General features: G+C 35.7%; 2 protein-coding genes across 3 annotated transcripts; one reads left to right on the top strand and one right to left on the bottom strand.

Annotated features, from left to right (window-relative positions):
- Nucleotides 1–78: 78 nt before the first annotated feature.
- On the bottom strand, nucleotides 79–1720 carry nkx2-9 (NK2 homeobox 9). Its single transcript, NM_001099603.1, has 2 exons — nucleotides 1108–1720; nucleotides 79–987 (listed from the first exon to the last, which is right to left on the bottom strand). Exons 1-2 carry the CDS (start codon nucleotides 1256–1258, stop codon nucleotides 464–466), a joined length of 675 nt encoding a protein of 224 aa, NP_001093073.1. The 5' UTR covers nucleotides 1259–1720; the 3' UTR covers nucleotides 79–463.
- Nucleotides 1721–12314: 10594 nt separating this feature from the next.
- pax9 (paired box 9) lies at nucleotides 12315–19990 on the top strand. Of its 2 annotated transcripts, NM_131298.1 has the most exons (4): nucleotides 12348–12495; nucleotides 12945–13577; nucleotides 15474–15613; nucleotides 19009–19990. In NM_131298.1, exons 1-4 carry the CDS (start codon nucleotides 12492–12494, stop codon nucleotides 19261–19263), a joined length of 1032 nt encoding a protein of 343 aa, NP_571373.1. In that variant the 5' UTR covers nucleotides 12348–12491; the 3' UTR covers nucleotides 19264–19990. The 2 variants fall into 2 exon arrangements, with proteins under 2 accessions (XP_087144708.1, NP_571373.1); XM_087288582.1 differs by lacking the exon at nucleotides 15474–15613 and having other exon boundaries at nucleotides 12315–12495.
- Nucleotides 19991–22732: the final 2742 nt, after the last annotated feature.

The following is a 22732-nucleotide window of genomic DNA, read 5'->3' as shown; positions in this document are numbered from 1 at the left end:
ATTAAAACGAGATACTTGAAATCTGTGGATAAACCAACCATTTGTTTGAACAATAAGAGAACTATAAATTGCTAAATGTGTTTTTTCAGTTTTTTTAATACATAGAATAAAGAATGAAAACATTTAACACTTCATTTTATAAAAAAAATGAAACTACATAAAACATGGTTTTCTCACTGATATATAAACTTTTGGTTCAGAAAAAAAATGCAAAATTTTAACAATAAACTATGAAACTAGGAAATCACACACGACAGCACTTATTACACAACAATTTGCAAAACGCAACTGGGCAAACGAAACTAAATCGACCATCTAATATGTGCAAACAGCATTTTTTAAAAATCTTATCAACGCTGAATATTTCTACTTGAATAGACCTATCACTTTATACAATTAAAACAACTTTAATTGAGATGGATGCTTGCGCTAAGTCCCGAAATAGTTCGTGTTGTCATAAGTCTCACCAAACACAAAAGTGGTGCCGGGAGGCCGCTGTGTTAGTAAAGTGCTGGTATGTGGGGAAAAGCGCAAAGGGCGTCTGTTGCTGTAAAGAATGGAAACCTTGAACAGTAAACGGTGAAGATGGCACGGTTGGTGGAACGATGCCGTTTCCTTTTTCTGTATCGATAGTGCAGTTCTGATACGGTTTGCCATCTCGAACCAAAATGGGCACCACGACTCTGCGCAACACAGGAGGCTGGTTAAGGTCCTGAGCGCACTCTATCCGCGCTCTCTTCATTTTGTATCTGTGGTTTTGGAACCAGATCTTGACCTGCGTGGGCGTGAGGCGGAGCAGGTGCGCCAGCTGCTCCCTTTCTGGAGCGGACAGATAGCGCTGCTGACGAAAGCGTCTCTCCAGTTCATAAGTCTGAGCTTTAGAGAATAACACGCGACGCTTCTTCCTCTTTTCGTGCTCTGTGTCCACGGAGAGCACATCTGGTTCTGTGGAGTCTGGCGAAGCTTCAATATTGCTATCATCCGACGCTAAAAATAGGAAAAAAAAGATAATGACTAGCCTTTATACATGGGTACCTCTACGTAAAGTAAACCTGTATGTATACTTCTTATATTAGTTAATGATACGAGTTAACTTTAAAAACTTACATATATGTCCTCTGTCGTTTTCAGTCCAGGTTGAGTAAGGGGAGACAGAAAACGAGTCCAATGGAGAATGCTGTACGATGCTTTCCGTGTCATTTTCTGGCAAATCCAAAATACTTCTCACAGTGAAACTGAACTTGTTTGAAATAGCCATTTGTATCGTAGGTTTGCTATTAGTTCCAGGACTGGTTCTTGAAGAGCTGTCCTCGTTAACGCGGTGCTGAAGTGATGCGAGCGTTTCAAGATGCACATGGAAGTGACAATGTGTACACTGATGTCGCGGTGTTTATATAAACAGCACTTGGTGGCTGCTTTGAGGCCTCTCCTCCTTATAGGCTCTAAGTATCTCAATGACTCGTGTACTTAAATCCCTGTAATGGTAGGTGTGAACTCGGGAAATAATAGCCTGTTACTTTCACAATGATGGTGGGTAACACTCTTCATCATTACTGATTCGTCCGAAATCGTGAAAAGTGGGAAACAGATAATGGTAATTGTTGAGGCTGAATCACGTCTTGGGTGGCAAGTGACAACAAGAGCCCTCCCTTCTTTCCCCCGCTCAAATAACATATCGGATATTTGCATACAAAGTGATCCATTAGCGTCTGAGAGTTGGTTTTTCCTAATACGTTTATTGGGGTATTCTCGTTTATTGCAGATGTTATTGCACAAACACTGGTTAAATGAGCACTGTCTCAGTACAGTACATGGGGTTAGAGTTGCTAATTCGTAAAGGTTATAAATTCATGGGCTCATGGAGTAGTCTAATCTTTGCATAATGTAAAAGTTCAATTGTTTCCCCAGTAAAGACGCTTTTGTTAAAAATTTACAACATTAAAACGTAAACATTTAAACTGAATTAAAACGTAAATGTTTAGCCTACACTTAAATGGGCCAAAGACAAACTCTGTCGTTAGGTAAAAGCGCTAATTTTAAATTATTTCAAGATTTTAATAAATAAATGATTAACAAAGCGGTTGGGTTAGCCCATATTTGACCCAAATTTGGTTTGCGACTATCCAACATTTATTTAAACCTTGCGTCTTCGCATATTTAACGTTAAATAACTCATTAAATGAGATTTTTTTTATTGATTTTAATTTGGGAAGAGATCCAGACATCAAGCAGACATTAATGTTTCCATATGGACTACTGCTTACTCCTGCACCTCACCTAAAGTGCACTTGGCATGGTATGGGTTCGGATGAAGCTGCCTAGCCGTAGAGCGCGCTTTGGATGACTGCATAGACCCTCCCAAAACAGAGTTGGGTATCCGTCCTCGTCTAGTCGTCCTGGGTGGTCGGGCGAAAAAAGAACACAAATACATGCCAACCAGCGACCGGGAACAAAAGAGGGAAATGTAGCCCCGCGTCCGAGACCCGTTGGAAGCATTTGTTCCAGTCAAGATTTTGCATTTGTTCAGTCCTGAAATAATGCTTGATTGACGCCCCCGCACAATGTCCTTTAACTTTCTCGAATAAATCCGTGCTTGTTTCGTGTTGTCATGGTTTTGAATAGGGCCAAATGGGATCTGGGCAACTATCTGCCTCACGTCTAGCTGCTTACGTCTATACTGAATTATTATTAGTTATTCGTTTCCACGCGGACTTTTGTCGTTTCTATAAAATGTAATCTCCTGATTAATCGATGCTAAAATATTTAGTTTATAGTTGTAATGAATAAAATAAATTTGCTAAATCTTTGCGTTCAAAATGAAAACGACAAGACAAAATGTGTTTTATAGGCTAATTATTATTTTCTTTTTAGCAGGTTTAAACAGCAGGTTAATAGCAGTGACATCATGCCGCACCCAAACGTATCGATGTTAACCTGCATAAAGTGAGTTAAACTGTTTACCAAGCTCTTCTAATTTAAGCACACGCTCTCAGAGGATAAATAAAACCTCGTGTAGGCACACAGTTTAGTTTCTAATGACCTCTCGTATCTCCTTAATCTATTAGACACCCACAGATAGAAGTATGCTTCAGGAAAAGTGTGCGCTCTCAAACACCCAAGAGCTCTTCAGTGTCAAATATTTACCCTGGTTGTTTAACTTCTCAAACCAAAGTCAGACAGGGGGAATCAGAGAGCAAATCAACAGGAATAAACATTTCACCCTGAAAAGAAAAACCTTGTATTGTCTAATATTAAAAAAAATACTTCTGAGATTTCAGTAACTTTGGGTAAATACAGATGGCCAAACTTTGATACTCACCAAAATAATTTAGTTTATTTATCAACGATGTTAAATACGACATCTGCAAACATTCTCATCAAGAAAACAAAACTTACAATGCTCTGAATTTCAATTTTAATTTTCTTTGTTTAATGTAATTTATGCTTTTTTAATATATATAAACAACAAAAACTTGTTCCCAAAAAGGGCAAAATTTGGTTCTTAAACTAACAGCATAATTTTGCAAATGTAAAAAAATTGTATGTTGTACATAAATACATAAAGAAAAATAGCATATTTCACACAGTTAATGCACACACTGAACAGTTAATGCACACACGTTAGGTCGTTTTAGGACACGGCGTATACATACATATTACACACAAAAACGATCTAAATTCAAGAACATTGGGGCTTTTGTGCCTCAAAAGTAATAATAAAATCACAAGTTCTGTCTGTGAACTGATTATAAACTCAAATATTAAACCCACCATTTTTGGGCAGACATAATGAAGTAAAAAAAAAAAACATAAACCCAACTCTTAACGGCTACATTTTATATCATATAAAAATCATCCAAATCATATGAAAAGTACACTCTTCGTGCCTAAATGTTAAAATGTGACGGGCAAATGCAGGAGCCTTTTATCAAGAGAACTGTTTGACCACAAATGACAATGGTTGAATATGCCATTCTTTATTTTTTCCTGTTAGCATGAACATACTTTGAATATCGCACTGTGCAATCGCGTACACATTTCGGATTTATAAAGTGGAAACAATTTTTTGGCTTCGCTAATATCATTATCTGTCTTTTGTCTGTCTTGCTCTTCATGAATACAAACAAACAAACAAACAAAACAAACAAACAAACACACAAACAACGATGTTTCATCCTGAACAATACTGTCATGGCTTTTGTTCTATCAAATGCTATAGTTTAAGAACACTCCTCATAAAGATAACAAGTGTGTCTTTCTGTGATTTTACGGATCAGATCAAATTTAGTATGTATTTAATACAAAAAACAACAACAACAAAACCTCCGAACAATACACAAACACACATGCACTTCTCTCTAACGGTACATATTCAACTTTTTTCATTTGCATTTTAAATAAGCAAATATAGTCCCAACTTTCACAGTGTATAAGCAATATTCCAGTACATATTTTATAAAGGCATAGGTGATGGCATTTACTGAACCGTTTGAGTTAACCAAGACATTTATTTTTGTTGCCGAAAAAAATTTCGCTTCGAATCCCGTGTCCTCTTAGCATCTCAGCAGAAGAGCGAAGAAAGATGCGCAACCTCTGAAAACACCCTGCTAACTGACAGAGGGCGGGTCATGGGCGGATCATCTAAAGCCGAGATTAACAAGCATTACAAATCATAACTTTTAGTTAATAGTTCTATCTATGACTGAACTAAAACATGAGTTATTTTTAAAAGTGGACCGAGCTCTTTTACTTCTTTACGGTTAACGATGTCCACATTTAGATGAACAACAGTGTATTCCTACTCCGAAACTTTCATGAATCGTTTCATGGTAGGCAATGCTATGCACGAAAACCAGTATTTTTAAAGGTTACATATACATGCAATAGTATACGTTTTGACGATTTTATTATTTAGAAAGGTAACTACTTAAAGGTAAAGTTCACACAAAATGTTTTCACTTATTCACAAATGGTTCCGAACATTTGTAATTATTTTGTTGTTGGGGAAAAAAACCGTCGATATGTTTCCCAACAACAATATTAGAAATAATTTTGTGTGCTCAACAAAAGAAACTGGATTGAATTATGACATTTTCATTTTTGGGAATACTATTCATTTTATATGAAGACAGAACACGCTGTGTGTGCTCTGTCACTCTCTGCTGCTGCTATGTCTATGATTCGTGCTATGCAGAATTGTAATTTACCAAACCTTAGTGTAAAAATGCTAAGCCTTGTAGTTTGATAGAAAACACTGCAACGCCTCGTAAAATGGCTTTATTCGGCGAAAAAAATAATGTTTTAAAGGAAAAGACACGCTTTTACAGTTTGTTGTAACACAAATTACCTATTGGGGGTGCTCCAGGACCAGACTTGGGGAAATACTGTAGAAACACATAAGCAGTATTGTACGGTGATCTTCTGCATTATCCAGTTGTCAGGGATGTTCTGATTTATGCATTTTATTTTCATTGATATATTTCCCCCGCTATGTGATCTGTAAACCTTCTTTATGACACTTTGTTAACTTGTTAAAATGTACAGGGCAGACTAATAATATTTGCACTTAGCTTCTATTGTAATAATTTTAGTTTCACCGGCTTAATAAAAATGCTAAATTTTTCTATACAAAGTGAACATTTTTGTCTTCACTTTCAAACAGCGGATATCTGAACATTAATCCTCTTTTTTCATCCATGCATCTCCGAAAGGCGAAACTCAAACAGCAGGGGGAGCTACATCACCATTATTGGCTTACCCTGAAGCTATCAATAAACTGTTAGACCTTGAGATTGTAAGGGAAAGCTTTCCTATGTGACTGATTGAGCAGAGCGGAAATTGAGGCATACCATGAGATTATGTATGTATGTAAGTATGTATGTATGTATGCATTTATTTATTAGAAAATTGTACATCACCCTCCTTTAAAACAACTCAAACATTTCATATAGTGTATATGGCACGAACGTAGCATATATACATTTGGAATGAAAAAAAAATGCAAACAAAGGTACTAAAGCAAATTATTCTAGTTTACATTTCTGGTATACAATTTATTTGTTTAATAAAACCTTTTCCATTTTGGCGTAATAAAATATTGTTTTAAAATCTGGAACATTTTTTTCATGTAAAAAAAATGAAATTGACTGGAATTAAGGTTTATTTAATGAAATAATCAAGTACAGGTAAAGAATCTAAAAGCTGTCGATGTTATCGATGCTTACTACAATAGTAAATAATGTTCTCAAACATTATTATCTAAATCTCTCAAACTGACCCCAAACACCTATCGTTAATCTGCGAAAGTCCTCATTACGGCCGGATTTAAGTTACAGGAGCAGTCAACCTTTCAGAGGTGTTAACTTGCAAAGCATTTTAATGGTGTCAATTCCATTCGGTATAAGAGTTATGGTGAGCAGTTGATCCTTTTATTGTTATTTAGCCTCTAGTAAAATCATCCATAGTATAATGTATGCAGCAGCTAATCACAGTCAGCTTTTCAGCATCATTAGAGTATTAATAATATTATCTAATTTAATCATGCTGGAGTCTTAACAGTTGATAAGTGTTTATTATTGTTATTATTATTGTTGTTTTTGTTGTTGCTGCTTTTATTTTTATTATTATTCCGTTCACATTAGGCATAGTTCGTTTATTTTAAACCTTTTTTTAGAGAACAAAAACCAAGAAAGCACTGTTCCCAATATTTGTGACATGCTGTCACTGCAGAAAGTGACTATGGACAAACTGGGACCATTTTCTCAGCGTTGACTCAACTGAAAAGTCCAACCACAGTCTACCAAGAGAATTTTTTCTCTCGAGACATTTTTTTTTCGATCACACTGAATGTGTTGATTTATTCGAATGTGTTGATTTATTCAACACCATTGACACCAAAATTAACATTACAATTAAGCCTAAATATATCATATGATTATTGCGATGCGTTATTAATGACATGACGTTGTATTATTCTCTAAGTTATGTTAATCTAAAGCGTTTGTGAATATATGCAATAATTATCTTTCGAACAGTTTGCTTGTTTTTTGTGCAATATATTAAGTATAGTTTGATCACTAGATAAACAATCCTTGTAAATTATACACCCCTAAAAAGTAGCAAAATAAAGTTTTGCATGTCATAAAAGAAAAATTTTTGGTTCCCCAGTGAGCCTTTTATTGAACGCTTCTTTATAGAACATTTTTTGTTAGAATACCTTTTCGAAAAAGACAATTTTCTACCGTAAAGAACACTTGTGAATTCTATTAAAGGTTTTTAAGTGTATGGATAGGAAAGTTCTTATTTTTCGATTTTTTTTTTTACTATTTTTAAATAAAATGTTTTCTAGTTCACATGCATCGGTTAACCTTTGACATGCATGAACCTGATTTCACATTCGTCAGTTTTGTTGTTGCCATACAACTTCGAAAAGCATACAACTAATATACAACTTCTTTATATAACATATTACCATGTTTTGTAGATTTTATTTTAAATTATGAAAAAGTTGTCAAATATTTGCATATTTTTGAGATTCTTTATGGAATTCTTTCTTTTCCTTAGTCATTTAATAAACCGAAGAAAAACTCGTCTCTCGGTCCAAATACATACCATGACAAATAGCATGACACGTTTATATAATGCAAAAAAAAATAAATAATCGCGCAAATATTTAATATTTGCCATTTAATAAACTTTTATTAAGAAATCAATGAACTTACTAATATGGTAATTATTTTCATCCTTATTTTGATTTTTGGTTGTTTGCAAATCTTTTCTGGACCAAACCATTGTCTTTTGCATTCACAAACTTCCATAGGCCAAGCACATGTAAAAAAAAAATGTCTCAGTAACATTTTCTTTTGTCAGATTATTTGATCATGCAAAACTAACCAACCATTTTAATTTTTCAGAATACCACTTTCATTGAAATAGCGATATAATGTATCTGGTCGATCATTGAAAGCTATTTTAAAACGGCCGAACTAGAACCGAGCGGTATGAGTGTATAAATACAGATAGTAACCGCTGCGAGTGTTTCTTCAGAGGTGGGTAAACACTTTGAGTCTCCACTGGTATCTAATCATACGCAGTAAAAGTTGTTGGTCTAATGCCTAAAAAGTGGATGTCATTGACTCGAACCATGCACTTTCCATTCCTTCCGTTTATGAATGAGCAGCCCATGCCAAAGGATAAATATCCAAGACCGTATCAAAACATTGTCAGACCCTCAAATAAGCCCAAAACAATAGATTTTCCCCTATCATTTTATCAAAAAAAAAAAAAAAAAAAAAAAAAAGTAAATACTACTGTGCATGCTCGCGTAGAATCACCTATTTTCTTTTGCGCTCATCCGTCACCTTTTGGGCTCTTCGTGGCCCCCCACAGCCGGCTGTATATTGACTGATGACATCGGCTTTACTCTAAAGAACACAGAGAAGAGGGGATGATTAAAATCATTTCCACAATCAGTGTTCTCCTAATTTCGAGCCCTGACATTCTTTGAGCGCGTTTCTTAAATCGAGATTAACTACTCTTAATGTACAAAGTCATTACTATCTGAGGGTCAGATCCTTTCAAGAGTAACGAGCGCATGGCAGCTGAGAGGTGTGTAATGAGTCAAAATAAACTCTTGACTTCCACCCTCTCTGACCATGTGTCAATGTGTGCGATCAGTTTTAAGATGATAGTTTTTAAAATTTTAAGTATATCAACGTGAACTTTGTTTTTTTTACTCCATTATTGAGGACACTTATTGACAACTATTTGTTTGCTGAATAATAATAATAATAATAATAATAATTCCAAGTAGTTCTAAATATTAATAATTTAGTTTAAATGCAAACACTTTAATACATTCTAAATAATAAAGATAATTTCGGTTCGAATTGGCAAAGACCTTTTTAAATAATAATAGTAATATTATTTTCATCATTAATTTGAATAAATTGAATTGTTTCTATTTAACTGGCTATTTTATCTGTTAACAACGCTAACGAATTTATGTTGTTGTACATTTAATTTGAACGTACATTTTAAACTTGAAGCAGTTCCAAAAAACAGGACAAGATTATTTATACGGTGACTTTTTTATTATTAATATAATTATTTAAAAAACACATTTACGAACAAAAAAGACTTTGAATTGAGGTCTGAAATTGAGGTCTAACAAACTAACAACAAAATCTTATTTGATCAATTTGGGGTCACGGAGAAATAATAACGATACATAATTTGTATGAATGATACTCTACATCGTTAAAATCTGTAAAACATGTGCTTTATCGAAATACTGACAGCCTTTTAAAATATGTAGGCCTACCTATAGAATAATATTTAATAATAATGATGCGTGACGATGTGATGCGTCACTTGTGCTTGATGGTATTAACCGAATTACTGTTAACCAGCTTTATACAAAAATGAAAACTGTCATCATTTACTCACCTTAGTTCCAAATCTGCATACATTTTTTTTCTTTTGCAGGACACTTTTAAAAGAAGATATTTTGAGAAACGTTTCAGTATTGTGTTTGCACAAATAAATATCGACGGTACAATACTGTATGATTTACAGCATTCTTAAAATATCTTATGTTTTTGCTTATATCCAAAGGAATTCAACTAAACAGTCTGAAACGAAATTACGTAAATAAATGGTTACAAAAGTTCCACTCTGGGCTAATCTATTTAAACTAATTCTTTTATCTTTCCAAAAAAAAAAAAAAAAAAAAAGGCGTAGAACGTCGCACAAACATAACACCAGTCTGTGCAGCTCGAGCTTAAAATAAACTGCTGTGTATCTCATCCAAGACACAACATTATCATGTCATTTCAGCACAGCAACCGGCCATAATAAAGCAATTAATTTGTTGTAGAATAAATATGCATGTCTAATAAATTAAAACCAGTAAAAATAAATTACAAATAAAAAGTTACAGAAATTATGCATTTGTGCAATTGTACATCGACTTCCCAGTAGGCTAAGTTTGTCTTTCCTATTTTTTTGTCATCATTTTCAAATTTTAAGTTTTCCCCAATCATTATATATTCAAAAACATTACATATATTCTAAAATTACTACATACGGGAATAAAGGCAATTCTTTTATATGTTCAGTGCTGCGATCATAGAAGAGGCTTGTGAATGTATGATAGTTTTGTGTATAATAATTCATTCATGGACTATTTTCAAGAAGTTCATGGTGTTTTATAACCAAGACAAAAGAAAGATATCATGTGGGTCTGTCCCACGCAAAGGCTGCAAGTGCGGCAGAAGCAGGCTGCCTTTCACATCAGTCTTCACACCTCATTAACGCACCCCTTTCTCTATCTCTCGGTGGTAAGTTAGTGCGCTGGATTTATGCCCTCCTTCTGCAATCATAACAAACGACGCAAGAGAACATGATACGCAGCCAGTAAACGAACCACACATTAAAATTATTTAAGAAACTCCATCTAATCTGGAGGATAGTAACTGCATTGTCGTCCTATAACACGCTCTTGCATAGACACTTCACCCATATAAATCAGACGATCACGTTTACCCCGTATCGCTTTCAGTTTAGCTTTGTCCCTTCACTCGGCTAAAGCAGCAAACAAGCCAAATCTTTGGTGTTTACTTTGGTAGTTCTTTAAAACGCAAGAGGCTGATTTGAATAATTCAAATACTTTGAATATCCAAAGTCCTTAGATTGATTAGAAACATTATTATTTGGGTGATTTTAGGTACTTCAACGATTAAGAATCGTTTAATGAGTGGCAATACAGAGGATATGGGCCCTAAAATCAGCCTAGATGAAAACATACTGCTGTGGTGTAGTGAATTCTTATGAGCTTGCGCGTAAGGGAACGTCAAAATGTACAACATACAATATGAGAATCGTAAATATACTTGTAAGGACACTATTTAAACGTATAAGCATGAATGAAAGCTAATTTGTTTTCCCTCACCCAAATGTAATGAAACTAAAGCAAGATAAGTCAAACTCCAGTTAGCTGCGAGATTTGAACTAGGTAAAGAGTAAAGTTTGTGAAGTCTAAGATAGTACACCCCATAAGAGAAAACCAAACGCTGATAGGGAAAACCTTGAAAGGGTTCAAGTATCTTAGGTAAACAGGAAACAACAATAATACAAATAACTTGCCACTATCTTTGCAATGGCTTTTATAGTGTTCTAACAGGCCTGAGCGCAGCTAAACAATAGCCTACCACACATTTTTACATATTCTAAAATTTTATCAAATCCTGTAGGCATTACTAATAATGAATACTACTAAATATATATATTACTAATCCTAGTGTACTCGATAATACATTTACACATTTAACATGAACCGTACTTAGCCTAACTTTTAATGGTGCCTATGTGCTATGTGTAACTAGTAAACAAGCTTCAATTAAAACAATATTTATTAAGAATTTATTATTTCTTTAACCATTGTGCCAGTCTGATGGCTCACATTCACTTCATCAAACATACACAGAAATAGTTTGTTTACCCTTTTCAAGTCGTCGTCATTTTATATATATTTAAATAACTGTATCATTATGCCATCAATTCATAATCCCACGAAAATCAATGAAGCCTAAAAAAATCTTATGGCCTTGCCAAATTTATGCTTTTATACGAGTGACTAATATGAAAAACTGTGTATTATGAAGAGTTGATGCTAAATTTCATTTTGATTATGTAAACCATCCACATTTTGCTATTTAATTTTAATCAACCTAAATAAATTATTCGTAAAACGACTGACGGGGCTGATCCATTGTTCCATATTTCACCAGCCATCGTCTTCTTCTTTTATTATTATTATTATCAAACAGCATTTTAACCGTTGGTCTGAAACTAGTCTATTGCTATACCACCAAATCAAAATGCATTTGTAAAATTGCCTTTTTATTTAGCCTACTATATTTATACGAACCACTCAATAAAGCGGACGCGTCAGAATCAAATTAAAGATGATATCAGGATAAGACACGCAAAGTTCTCCACTCTTCTAGTCGACGTAATAATTAGAATTATGCTTATGAAACAAAATTACAGTGCAATGTTGCAAACACTTACCATTCAAGATGTGTCTAAAAAGAAAATCAAGACTCGGGGAACCCTGTCCACTAGTTCAAACGCGAAAGGGGAAGCCTACGCTAGTGCAAACGCCTGTCATGTCAAACTTGTCAGCCAATAGAAAAACAACATGGAAGTACCTCGCTGTGTGATTGGCTGGCAGCACCTCGTTTAGGAGACATGTGTAAATGGCCAGCCCACCATTTTCAGGATTGAAATGTAAGCCTGTGTTCCCTGCCATAAGGAAACAGAAGGCGAATTTTCCTCTCTTGCAACTAATCGCTATCACATCCGTCTCGGACGCTTAATTTTCATCTGCATCGGCTTCGGTGCAATAATTACCAGCTAAACTGGACTCGGAACAGGTCAGAATAGGACAGCATAGTGAAGTTTCTTTTTTCCTCGGGAGGCTAAACGCAATGGGTAAGATCTATATTCATGTTTTCCCACATGGGAGCGGGCATGCATTAACACATTTGAGGGGAAAAAAAACTGTTCGACATATAAGTAATATATAGTTCAGTTCTTGACTCAAAACTGTTAAAACGACTGATGCTTCGATCGTCATTTCGGAAATTAGAATGGCACATTGCTGCGATTGTGCGTAATCGCGTCCAAAACGTGCCTAAGTTACCGAATGTACAATTTCGTGTATCATGACAGAATTTGTTTTGTGACACTTAGCTTTTTGCAGTAAACATTGACAGAGAAGCAAACACGATCTTTAATTGAAAGCAAACACAAAACATAGATAAATCGAATTTAATCGAAAATGAATCCGACGTACTGAAATATTAAAGTTTAACGATCCATTGCCTAGGTATATCTGATGTTTTATGCTATTTTTTTCTTTTATATATCTGCATAACTAGAGCCAGCCTTTGGGGAGGTGAACCAACTAGGCGGTGTTTTTGTCAACGGAAGACCCCTACCCAATGCCATCCGGCTCAGGATAGTAGAGTTGGCCCAGTTGGGCATCAGGCCTTGTGACATCAGCAGGCAGCTCCGCGTCTCCCACGGCTGCGTGAGCAAGATTCTGGCTCGGTACAACGAAACCGGCTCAATACTTCCCGGTGCAATCGGCGGCAGTAAACCGAGGGTCACGACCCCAAACGTAGTCAAGCACATTAGGACTTACAAGCAACGGGACCCTGGTATTTTCGCATGGGAGATTCGAGACAGACTGCTCGCGGACGGCGTATGTGATAAATTTAATTTGCCCTCTGTCAGCTCAATTAGTAGGATTCTCCGCAACAAGATCGGGAATCTGTCTCAACAGAACCAGTACGAGTCGAGCAAACAGGCCTCTCATCCTCAACCTCAACCCACCATACCCTACAACCACCTGTATTCGTATCCAACTCCAATAGCAGCCGCTGGGACTAAAGTACCAACTCCGCCTGGCATGCCCACTCTTCCTGGACATATGGCAATGCATAGGATATGGCCTTCCTCTCATTCTGTTACAGATATTCTGGGCATTCGATCAATAACGGAGCAGCAAAGTAAGCATCCTCTCAGTTTTTGGTAATACAAACTTTGTCCTTGTTTTTGTGTGTCTGTGGACATGCCAAAAGACTGTTCTCAGGCCTGTCAAAGCGTGTGTGACATTTTGTGCATGTCTGTGTTTCTCAAATGAAATTAAATGAGATGTTTTTGTAGCGATGGACTGACTAAAACGTAAGTTGTTGAAATTAAAAGCTATACAAAAGTCGATAATTTTATTGGACGCAATTATTTAACAAGTCCGCAAAATTTTAAATACGAACAAATTTTTAAAGCGATGTGGGATGATTCAAACATTGTGCTGAAATGTTTGCAGAAGCTCCACGTTTGCAATAAAACAGACGGTTTAAGGCTTTTAGTAATAATTATATAGCGGATGTGGAATATAACGAAGAATTGGCCCAGCCAAGAGGAAAAAAATGCTTTTTAAGGCCAGCAGCGTTATATAGGCTACTAGGGCCCACATTTTACACGATTTATTTCAAGTACATTTTTTTTAAAAACAATTTGCGAATGCCTACACAGCAAGGCTTTTCATTAGCCTAAGCATGTTATGGACTTGAATTGAGGCCGAACGTTTTATTTTCTTCAATTAACGACTTCAATTATGTCGGTCATTTAGTGAATATTAAAATTATCTTAAGGAAACGTGGAAACGGAATAACATTATATGCAACCTTGATAAATCTGTTTGTTTGCCTTATCCTGTTGTTTTATGCGTACAGTATCATGTAAAGGCCGCAGCCTGTCTTATTTAATTGTAGTTGTTCGCCTTTTCAAAGGCAGTGTTGACAATAATGCTTCAAACGCAGATGAGGATATTGAGTTTAGGCGGCCTTTATTAACCAATACTGCATTTCTAAACGATAAGCAGATGTTTACGGCAGCTTTTGAAAACGTAAATAAAGTATGATCTTGGAAAACTGAAAAACGTGTAGCGTGCAACTGTTTCACTATTTACAACATTAGTGAAGCAAATACGAAACGTACTTTCGAGGAGGGTTTGACAGGAAGAATGCATGCTGAAAACTTTTAGACAGTTTGTCATGATTTAGAGTTCACCTACAACCAATGGAGCAACTCTCTTTTTTTCTTTCGTACACACACAGACACTGAGTAATGGTTGTTCATGCTCAAACATCATCGGGTCTTCAAGCTAAGTAACCTGTGCATTTTAATTACATTTTCTTTTTGAAACTGTAGATTTGTTTAACGTAATCGACCTTTTTAAAATATAAGAGCGACTACACGTGATCCCCGAATGATCGATGTGCATAAGCTACAGAACAGTTTGTAAAAATGTCGTATTGTTGTGTCGTATTCCTGGTTATGCTTTGAGAACAATACAAAGATGCACACATAGATCCACACGTGATGGAATGGGGGAAATCTACTTTGTGGCCCTCTCAGGTTACAACACTGGTGGGCTTGCTTTTCCAATTTCAAACTTTAGGAACCGTGTATAATATAATATCCATCAGGCACAAAGGGGAAACGGTTAAAGTAAATCTAATTTGTCCTCCCAGGAAGACGCTGGGTAAATGTTCAGCAGGACTTCTTGTATTGTGAGCATCAGAAAGAATTAACCATCTCAACTCACATCCTGGTGTGTTTTCATTCGTATGAACAGGAAGAGCGCCGTTGTGACTTATAAAATAAGTTGATAAAACGTATGATCTCCTTATAAGTATTATTGCATACAAAAATGTGTCTTGATGTATTTTAATGATACAGTCTGCACACGCTGTTATTATATGACACTATATACATAACGTGTGTCTACGTGTGTTGTCAGTACAGCAGATTGTACTGAATAAGTACTTCTTGTGGCAGTTCTCCTCCCCACGCTTGTCCTGTCTGACTCTAGTCTTCCATGTTTCTGTTTTGCCCCCCAGTTAGTGACAATCCGTCCTTTCCCAGCGCCAAACTAGAAGAATGGAGAGCTATTAACAGGAGTAATTTTTCACCAGCGAATTCTCCACTAGTCAATGGTGTGGATAAGCCTCACTTAGAACCTGAAGCAAAATACAACCAGGTAAAAAATGCCTCTTCTAGGTATCCAGGTAAAAAGCCAATCTAAAAAAAGAAGAAGAAAAATCAAATTCGCCTAATTAAAAGTTATTTAAAAAAATGAAAACATATATATGTTTTTTTTTCACTTTGTAATTCCCTGTGTGTGTGTGTGTGTGTGTGTGTGTGTGTGTGTGTGTGTGTGTGTGTGTGTGTGTGTGTGTGTGTGTGTGTCGGTCTGTGTTTTGGCGTGTGTTTTGGAGTGGGTGGGCATACTGTACGAGGCCGTGTACAACGTGTGGGTCAATGGGTTTTGTTTGCTTTTTTATGACGTATTTACAAATTAACTTTAGTAATGCACGTTTCCATTTTATTAAAACGAACTACGACATTTACGTGTCTATGTATACGCGCAGCTGTTAAATATGTTGGACTATTGGTGCTTTTTGTAAAAAAAAAAAAAAAAATTTAATGGGTGTATTTCCCACGTATTAAAATGTGTGTATATATATGTTTTTTTTTCTTTAAATGTGAGTGCGTATTAATGTGGCAAATAAAATGGTAATAAAGGTTGTCATATAAATAATTTAAATATCAGTAAACAGTATTTTTATCCTGCTTTTTCCTGATAAAAACGTATAAATATATATTGCGGTTTCTTTTACTTCATAGCCAAACAACGTTTTTCTAATACCTAACGAAGTTATTTTATCCCCTAAGAAATATTTGTCCAGATAAATGATTTGCACTTTTTTTTAATGTAACACGTGTATATGCAAGACGAGCAAAAGAAAAAAATAGTACAGACATACTGTTAGATATTATTAGTTGTTTATAACAAAAGCTACAATTCAACAATAGCTCTATTAAAATTTTAAATATTTCGTGTACAGATAAAGTCCTGTTGTTGCTTATTGTTTTATTAACGCTTTAATGCACTGATGTGCATTAATAAATATACGCAAACATAGCTAACAATAAATGATTATAACAATAAATTATTAGTAGTAATTATGTAAGTGAGTGTTGGGTTTTTAATGCAGTCTTCCATTTGAAGCCACTTGTCTTTAGTCATGAAACTGCCTATGCATTATATTCGTTTTAATTAGCACTTAAACGTGAACATTATTACAATATGTATTCTCTGTTCACTAGAAACCACCGATTGCTAAACCTCTTACCTCCATATGTTTTCAATGAAGGTAGTTCTCAGATAGATATTATCATTATTATTATCATAATTATTCATATAGGTTATTAAGAAATGCCTCTGGCTCGAGGCTGTTGTTCTTGATATTCGAGTGCTGCTGCACACTTCAGGTCCGTGCCGACATGTTGAACACAAACGCTGTATTTGTCAAGAATCTCGTGCACTTGAATCAAAAAGGAGAGCGTTCGCGGACAATGGAGGGGACTGACGAATTATTTATTCCCGCACTGCTGGGCAGCAACAAACAGATTGACATCGTTTATTGTGGGTCTTTGAGATTTATGTGTCGTAGAATTCGATGAAAAAAATCGTTATTACTGATGCTGAAACATTGTTTTGGCGGAAATTATGCGTAGGCTATACTGATTGGAACCTAAAATTCAGAGTACATTTTGCTTACGAAATGAAGATTGTAAGCTTCAGATAGATGATGAATAGCACTGACTACTGAATGTTTGAGTCTGTCATCTTAGATAAATGATCAGATATCACGATTCAGACCGGCTTACGCAATAAATGAGGACACTTAACAGATAAATGGCTGTGGTTTAAATAGGTTATTTATATCTGTCAGAAAGCATGTCAGCTTGAAACCCGAAAATATATAATTAAAAAACAAGAAAGAGTACCGAAGACTAAAAGTACTTTTAATAAACAAATTGTTTTGCGTATTTCATAAATTAAACTGATACATGTGTGTAGACTAATAATAGAATATCTATTATTATTAATTATATACTCGATATTATTTGGCTAATTTTTTTCAGAAAAAGTTTGTATCATCCCAGATGCATACATTACAAATCTAATTACTTTTTTTTATTATTTTATTTTACATTTTGTGGGGTCACAAAAACAATGACGCATATGTTTATTATGTGAAATATTTGGACAAGGCATAATGACATAATTAACAGAAACATAGAAACACCAGTTCAAGGATTAGGAGAAGTCTTAGATATGTATTTGTTTTGTTTTATGTTTACTCTTATGTTTATGTTATTTAATGGTAATTATAAAGACTAGCTTACGATGCCGGAAGATATCAAAAACACTGAGTGAAAAACTTGATATGTTCATGAAGGACCGAAATACATACAACTCGATCGAAGAAAATATTATTTTGCTATATTTTGTCTCGAGGCTTAGATAACCTGTCTCGGCGTATTTTCGTCAGCTCCTCGGTGAAACTTTGCTGTTATTGCAATGTATTAAAATGTTGTTTGAAAAAAATAGTTTGCTTGCACAGGTATGCCTTATCCTACATTATCTGTGATAGCAACACCAACGGCGTGCAATTGATGCAAATTAAATGTAACATTTGCACGAATATATTATAACATTTTAGAAAAACAACTTTCCTTATTGCGCACTAGTTTAAAATGAACTCCGACGACTTCGATCTCAGCAACACTTTCTTAACGATCATAAAAGTTCATCACATAATTTAAGTCTGATATAAACGAAAATAAAGCGATGACCCACTAAAACAGCCACTTTGACCTGCTCATGTGTGGGCCTGTTTGTCTCATATAGGCAACTGTACCTTTCACTGATGGTCAATGAACCGTCCGAACTTTTGACTTCACTTGAACATTTTTTAAAATCCTTATGAATTCATCATTATACATTTTTAAAGCGTTTCATTTTTAAAAGTCAGGTTTTACCACACACCTCTGTCAGTTTAACTTAATTTCGTTTTTGTTTTATTAGTTTGCGCATGACTTGCAACGAATGCTTTTCGTGCACAATGCAAATGTGGCTTGTTTTCTGTGCTGTTTATTAAATGAATACCATATCCATGCATGTATCTACATGTGTGCAATAGCGCTAAAGGTCAAGAATGTTATAGCGAGTAAATCACGGGCAAATTCTTACTCTGCAACAAAGGCGATTTCATCTGTGCAAAACATTTCCAGTAGTCAAAGACCACCCTGCCTCAGAATTTCTTCCCTTTATGCTGAAAAGCCTTGGTGAATTGCTCTCATCCTGAACTGATATTGACAATCTGCCAATGTGTTACAGACTTGCATTTCCCTCAATGTAGCTTTTCCATTTTCCAATCTTGTCCTATCCACAGACTCTCCAAAGACTCTGTTTAACGTTCACATGACACCATCTCATCCTCGCTAGATATCTTTATGTCCTTCTCTGTGGCCGTGTGTGGTCTGTCTCCAGAAGTCTTACCCTCCCTGCTCTCTGTTTTCTAGACGCCGAATGGATTGCCCACAGTGAACAGTTATGTCACAGCTCCCAGCATCCATCATTACCACCCTCCCACCCAAGTGTCACCCTACATGGGGTACAGCGGCACCACGTCGGCCTATGTGACCGGCCCCACATGGCAGCCGCCCAGTGGCAGTGCTCTCTCTCCCCACAGCTGTGACATTAGCAGCCCGCTGGCATTCAAGAGCATGAGTGCCACACGAGACTCCGTCCATTCGCTGGTGGCTTCAGCTCTATGACTGTACTATGAGAATCAGTGTGGGGTAACAAGCAACAGTCTGGCTCGTTCTACATGGACCAATCACTTTACAATATTTATAAAAGACTTGGTGGACGAGCCATGGATGCCCACATTATTTTGCTCCATATCAGAGTCTCATGGATATGAAAAGGTGTTCATTTCTGATCTGAGCAGAGGATTGAGCAGTAAAAACATCGGTGCACTTGGTCTGGTAGTGGTGGGCTTTCCTCATTAAACTGCATCATCACTTCACCTGAGTTCAGTTTTGGTGCTTCTCTCTGTGAAAACATTGTTCTTGTATTTTTCCAAGAAAACTAATTGAATAGGCAAATCTCATGTAAAACAACTGAGCAGTTTGCATTGTTTTTGTTGTTGTTGATGATGTTCAGGGTGTTAAAAATGCTGATGTCTAAATGTTCGGCCTTTTTTAAAATTTTTTTTTATAAAAATCACACTTTTGTCTTTTTGGATACCAGTTTCACTTCACTATACTGTATGCCAGAGCTCTTGGGGAAAAGATGTTACATTTATTTATTAGATTGTAAGGTATGTTGAATGAAGTGCAATTGACATGGGGAGAAAAGGCATTATGTGGGACATTGACGGACATATGATAACAGGAGCATTCATTCATTCAGGCAAAATTAATGATCAGAGAAGCTGCACACCTCCAGACATTGCACAATGAAATTGAATGTATCTTATTAAAAGAGACATGTGTAAAACTCTGTTACAATTGTCTTTTCTTTTTTATTTGTAAACTAATTTTGATTTCTTGATATCATTAATGATATTGTTTTTATTGATCATTTCATACAATGTTCGTTATGTCTATCAGTTTAATACTATTATAGAGTTACAGTGCTCAGCATAATTGAGTACAGCCCATTTTGAAAATGAATATTTTTATCCATTTCTCAGTGAATATAGGCAAAGTATTTTGGTGCACTTACAGATTTATTATACAGATATATTTATTAAAATAATATTTTTGTCACCAAACATACTTAGAAATAGAAATATCATACAATTAAATTCAAGAAAAACATTGCAAAACAAAATTACAATCTACAAAATTTCAACTAAAATGTAACTTTTTTTTTTGCTTCTCGTGATTTTTCCTCTTTTTCTAATTTGTATTTAATATTTTTCTATAACATATCAATTTGGGTGTACTCGTTTTTGGACCTTTATCAGAGGTTTTTTGTTAGATAAGCTCCAGATTTGGCTTCAGTACTGACTAATCTAATGTATTTGCACAAATATAATATTTTATAGCTTCCTATTAAAAATATTAATTTAAAAGATAGATTTGTGAGGGGTGCACTTATATATGCTGAGCACTGTATTTCAACCTAAACTTTGGTACGTTATGGATAAACTCAACAGTTAGGTAAAAAAAATTTATATAAGTTTAACCCAATTGACTTGTCAATATTTCACACATATTTTGGTTGAAGAAATTTAACATTTTTGGCAGGGTGTAGCCCTTGATGTAATTCTAAATACTAACTGCCACTATTATCACCTAATTGCTCCTCTATTACACCTCTATTACTATTAAAATAATTATAAGATGGCTATTAAAGTTACAGTAAATTTCCACACATTTAATCATATTTTTTTGTTTAGAGATATTAGAATATATGGAAATAACCAAATTCGGTGTCCTGCCTTCCATTAAAATAATGACTTAGAAAAGTTTTATTAATTTAGTAAATGCAAATGTAATTATAAACAGTATTAGCTGTGTTACATGAAAATTCCTGAAAAGCAGGCAGCAAATTTCTAAAAAAAATGGTTTTACAAAAATATATAAATACAGCTAACAAAACATCTAACTAAATCTATAATTAATAATACACACCAGCCGCAATTAATTTAGACCCTGTTTTTAGTTATTTGATTTGCATAGCATATCTTTGAACTTCTACGAAAACACACACGTGCTGCAACATGAACGCACAAACACTATTGCAAGGCATTTCGCTCAGGTGTTACATGAATGGCCATACATTCCTGAGAGCTCTCGTGACTGAGCTTTGTCTAAAGTGGCAATTGATGTGAGACGATTTAAGATAGAAAGGAAAAGCTTATATCGCTGAGGGCTTCATATCATAATGGGGCAAAGCCTCCCAACTGTTTAAACACCCACTGCCTTCATTTTCTGCTGGACAAAAACATGATCAATAAAACAGAATACATCTACAGTCAAAACCCTAACACAAACAGTCCCTAACATTACGATATACATAGACAATCCCCACATGTTGCAGTGCAAACAGTCATTCTGGCAGGCATTGCAGCTTATTTGACTTGGAAAACACTTTCACCCCAACCCCGTGGTCACGGACCGTTGCTTTCAGGATCGAGGTGCTGTTTTGGGCACATATAAACCACCAAAAAGGCAGACACGAAACCACCACAAATAGAGGCCATCGCATGTCACAACTCCCCAGACCCTATTCTATTCAAATTGACAGCTTTGAATGCCATTTTGCCTACTCTGTAGCCACTGATACGGACGTTGGCTTTGCTGACAATACAAACGCATCGACTGTACGCACATATCACAGCCGTTCATTTCACACAGGGTCAACAGACGTACAAAAAGACAGGCCTGTTGGAGAAATATAAACTCAGAGCTTTGGTAAAAAGTTTTTGCAGATTAATCTAACTTTAAAATCACAATTTTTCATTTGAAATAACACCCAGAAAATGTGTATTTTTCCAAGGCGGTGCAGTCGTGATAGGAGGAAACATGACAAACACCTTAATCTTAAAGCCACCATTGAAACGGAGGAAAAGTGAAAACACACTTGCTCACGCGCCCACATCTGTTTAGTATTAATTCGTATGGAAAGTCAAGTCAAATGTCACATGGTTATCTTTAGCTGACTGTGTGCAATCAGGCTTCAGACAGGAGTATGGACACTGCACAGACTGAACCGGCCCGAGGTGCAAATTTGATTTTTTTGGGAGACTGACCATAAGCAGACTGTTTTTCCTTTCGTGAAGCTGGGAGTGTGTTTCGGGCGCTCAGAGGAACGCACTGGTCATTGGTAGGCTACAGTGCACATCTCTTTGCCACACTTCTGCGATGAAGGAAAAACTTCAAACTAAAGAGTGAAGGGGGAGAAAGGTTAAGGGATTATATAACAAAAAAATAAATTATCTGATATAATGCTTCAAATGACTCGGAAAAAGTCTTAGCGGGAAACTATGAGCACAGTCTGAAAATGCGTCTGGAGAAGAGAAGCTTCAAAAGGCCGTTGAAAGGATTGACAGCGAACAAGAGTTGAAATAGAGGATGAGCATCGCAGACACCAGGCGAGTATAACAAAAGCATTCACTGTCTTTAAGTCAACCGAATGAGGTAAAACATGACATTTAAAGAGAGGGGGAGGGAAATGTGAACTGGTCAGGGTGGATTCAAAGGATGACATATTGTTTTAACTCATCCAACA

The sequence above is a fragment of the Danio rerio genome, chromosome 17, assembly GCF_052040795.2.
Source record: "Danio rerio strain M-AB ecotype USA chromosome 17, GRCz13ab, whole genome shotgun sequence".
NCBI classification, from domain to species: Eukaryota; Metazoa; Chordata; class Actinopteri; order Cypriniformes; family Danionidae; genus Danio; species Danio rerio.
The sequence above is the reverse complement of the archived record's forward strand: the minus strand, read 5'-3'. Positions and strand labels throughout refer to the sequence as shown.

Coding starts and splice junctions, on each gene's coding strand:
- pax9 (NM_131298.1), top strand. Junction 13,578..15,473: donor ATCAATAACGGAGCAGCAAA/GTAAGCATCCTC, acceptor TTTGCCCCCCAG/TTAGTGACAATCCGTCCTTT. Junction 15,614..19,008: donor CTGAAGCAAAATACAACCAG/GTAAAAAATGCC, acceptor TCTGTTTTCTAG/ACGCCGAATGGATTGCCCAC.
- nkx2-9 (NM_001099603.1), bottom strand. CDS start 1,258: ATGGCTATTTCAAACAAGTTCAGTTTCACTGTGAGAAGTATTTTGGAT. Junction 988..1,107: donor AAACGACAGAGGACATATAT/GTAAGTTTTTAA, acceptor TCCTATTTTTAG/CGTCGGATGATAGCAATATT.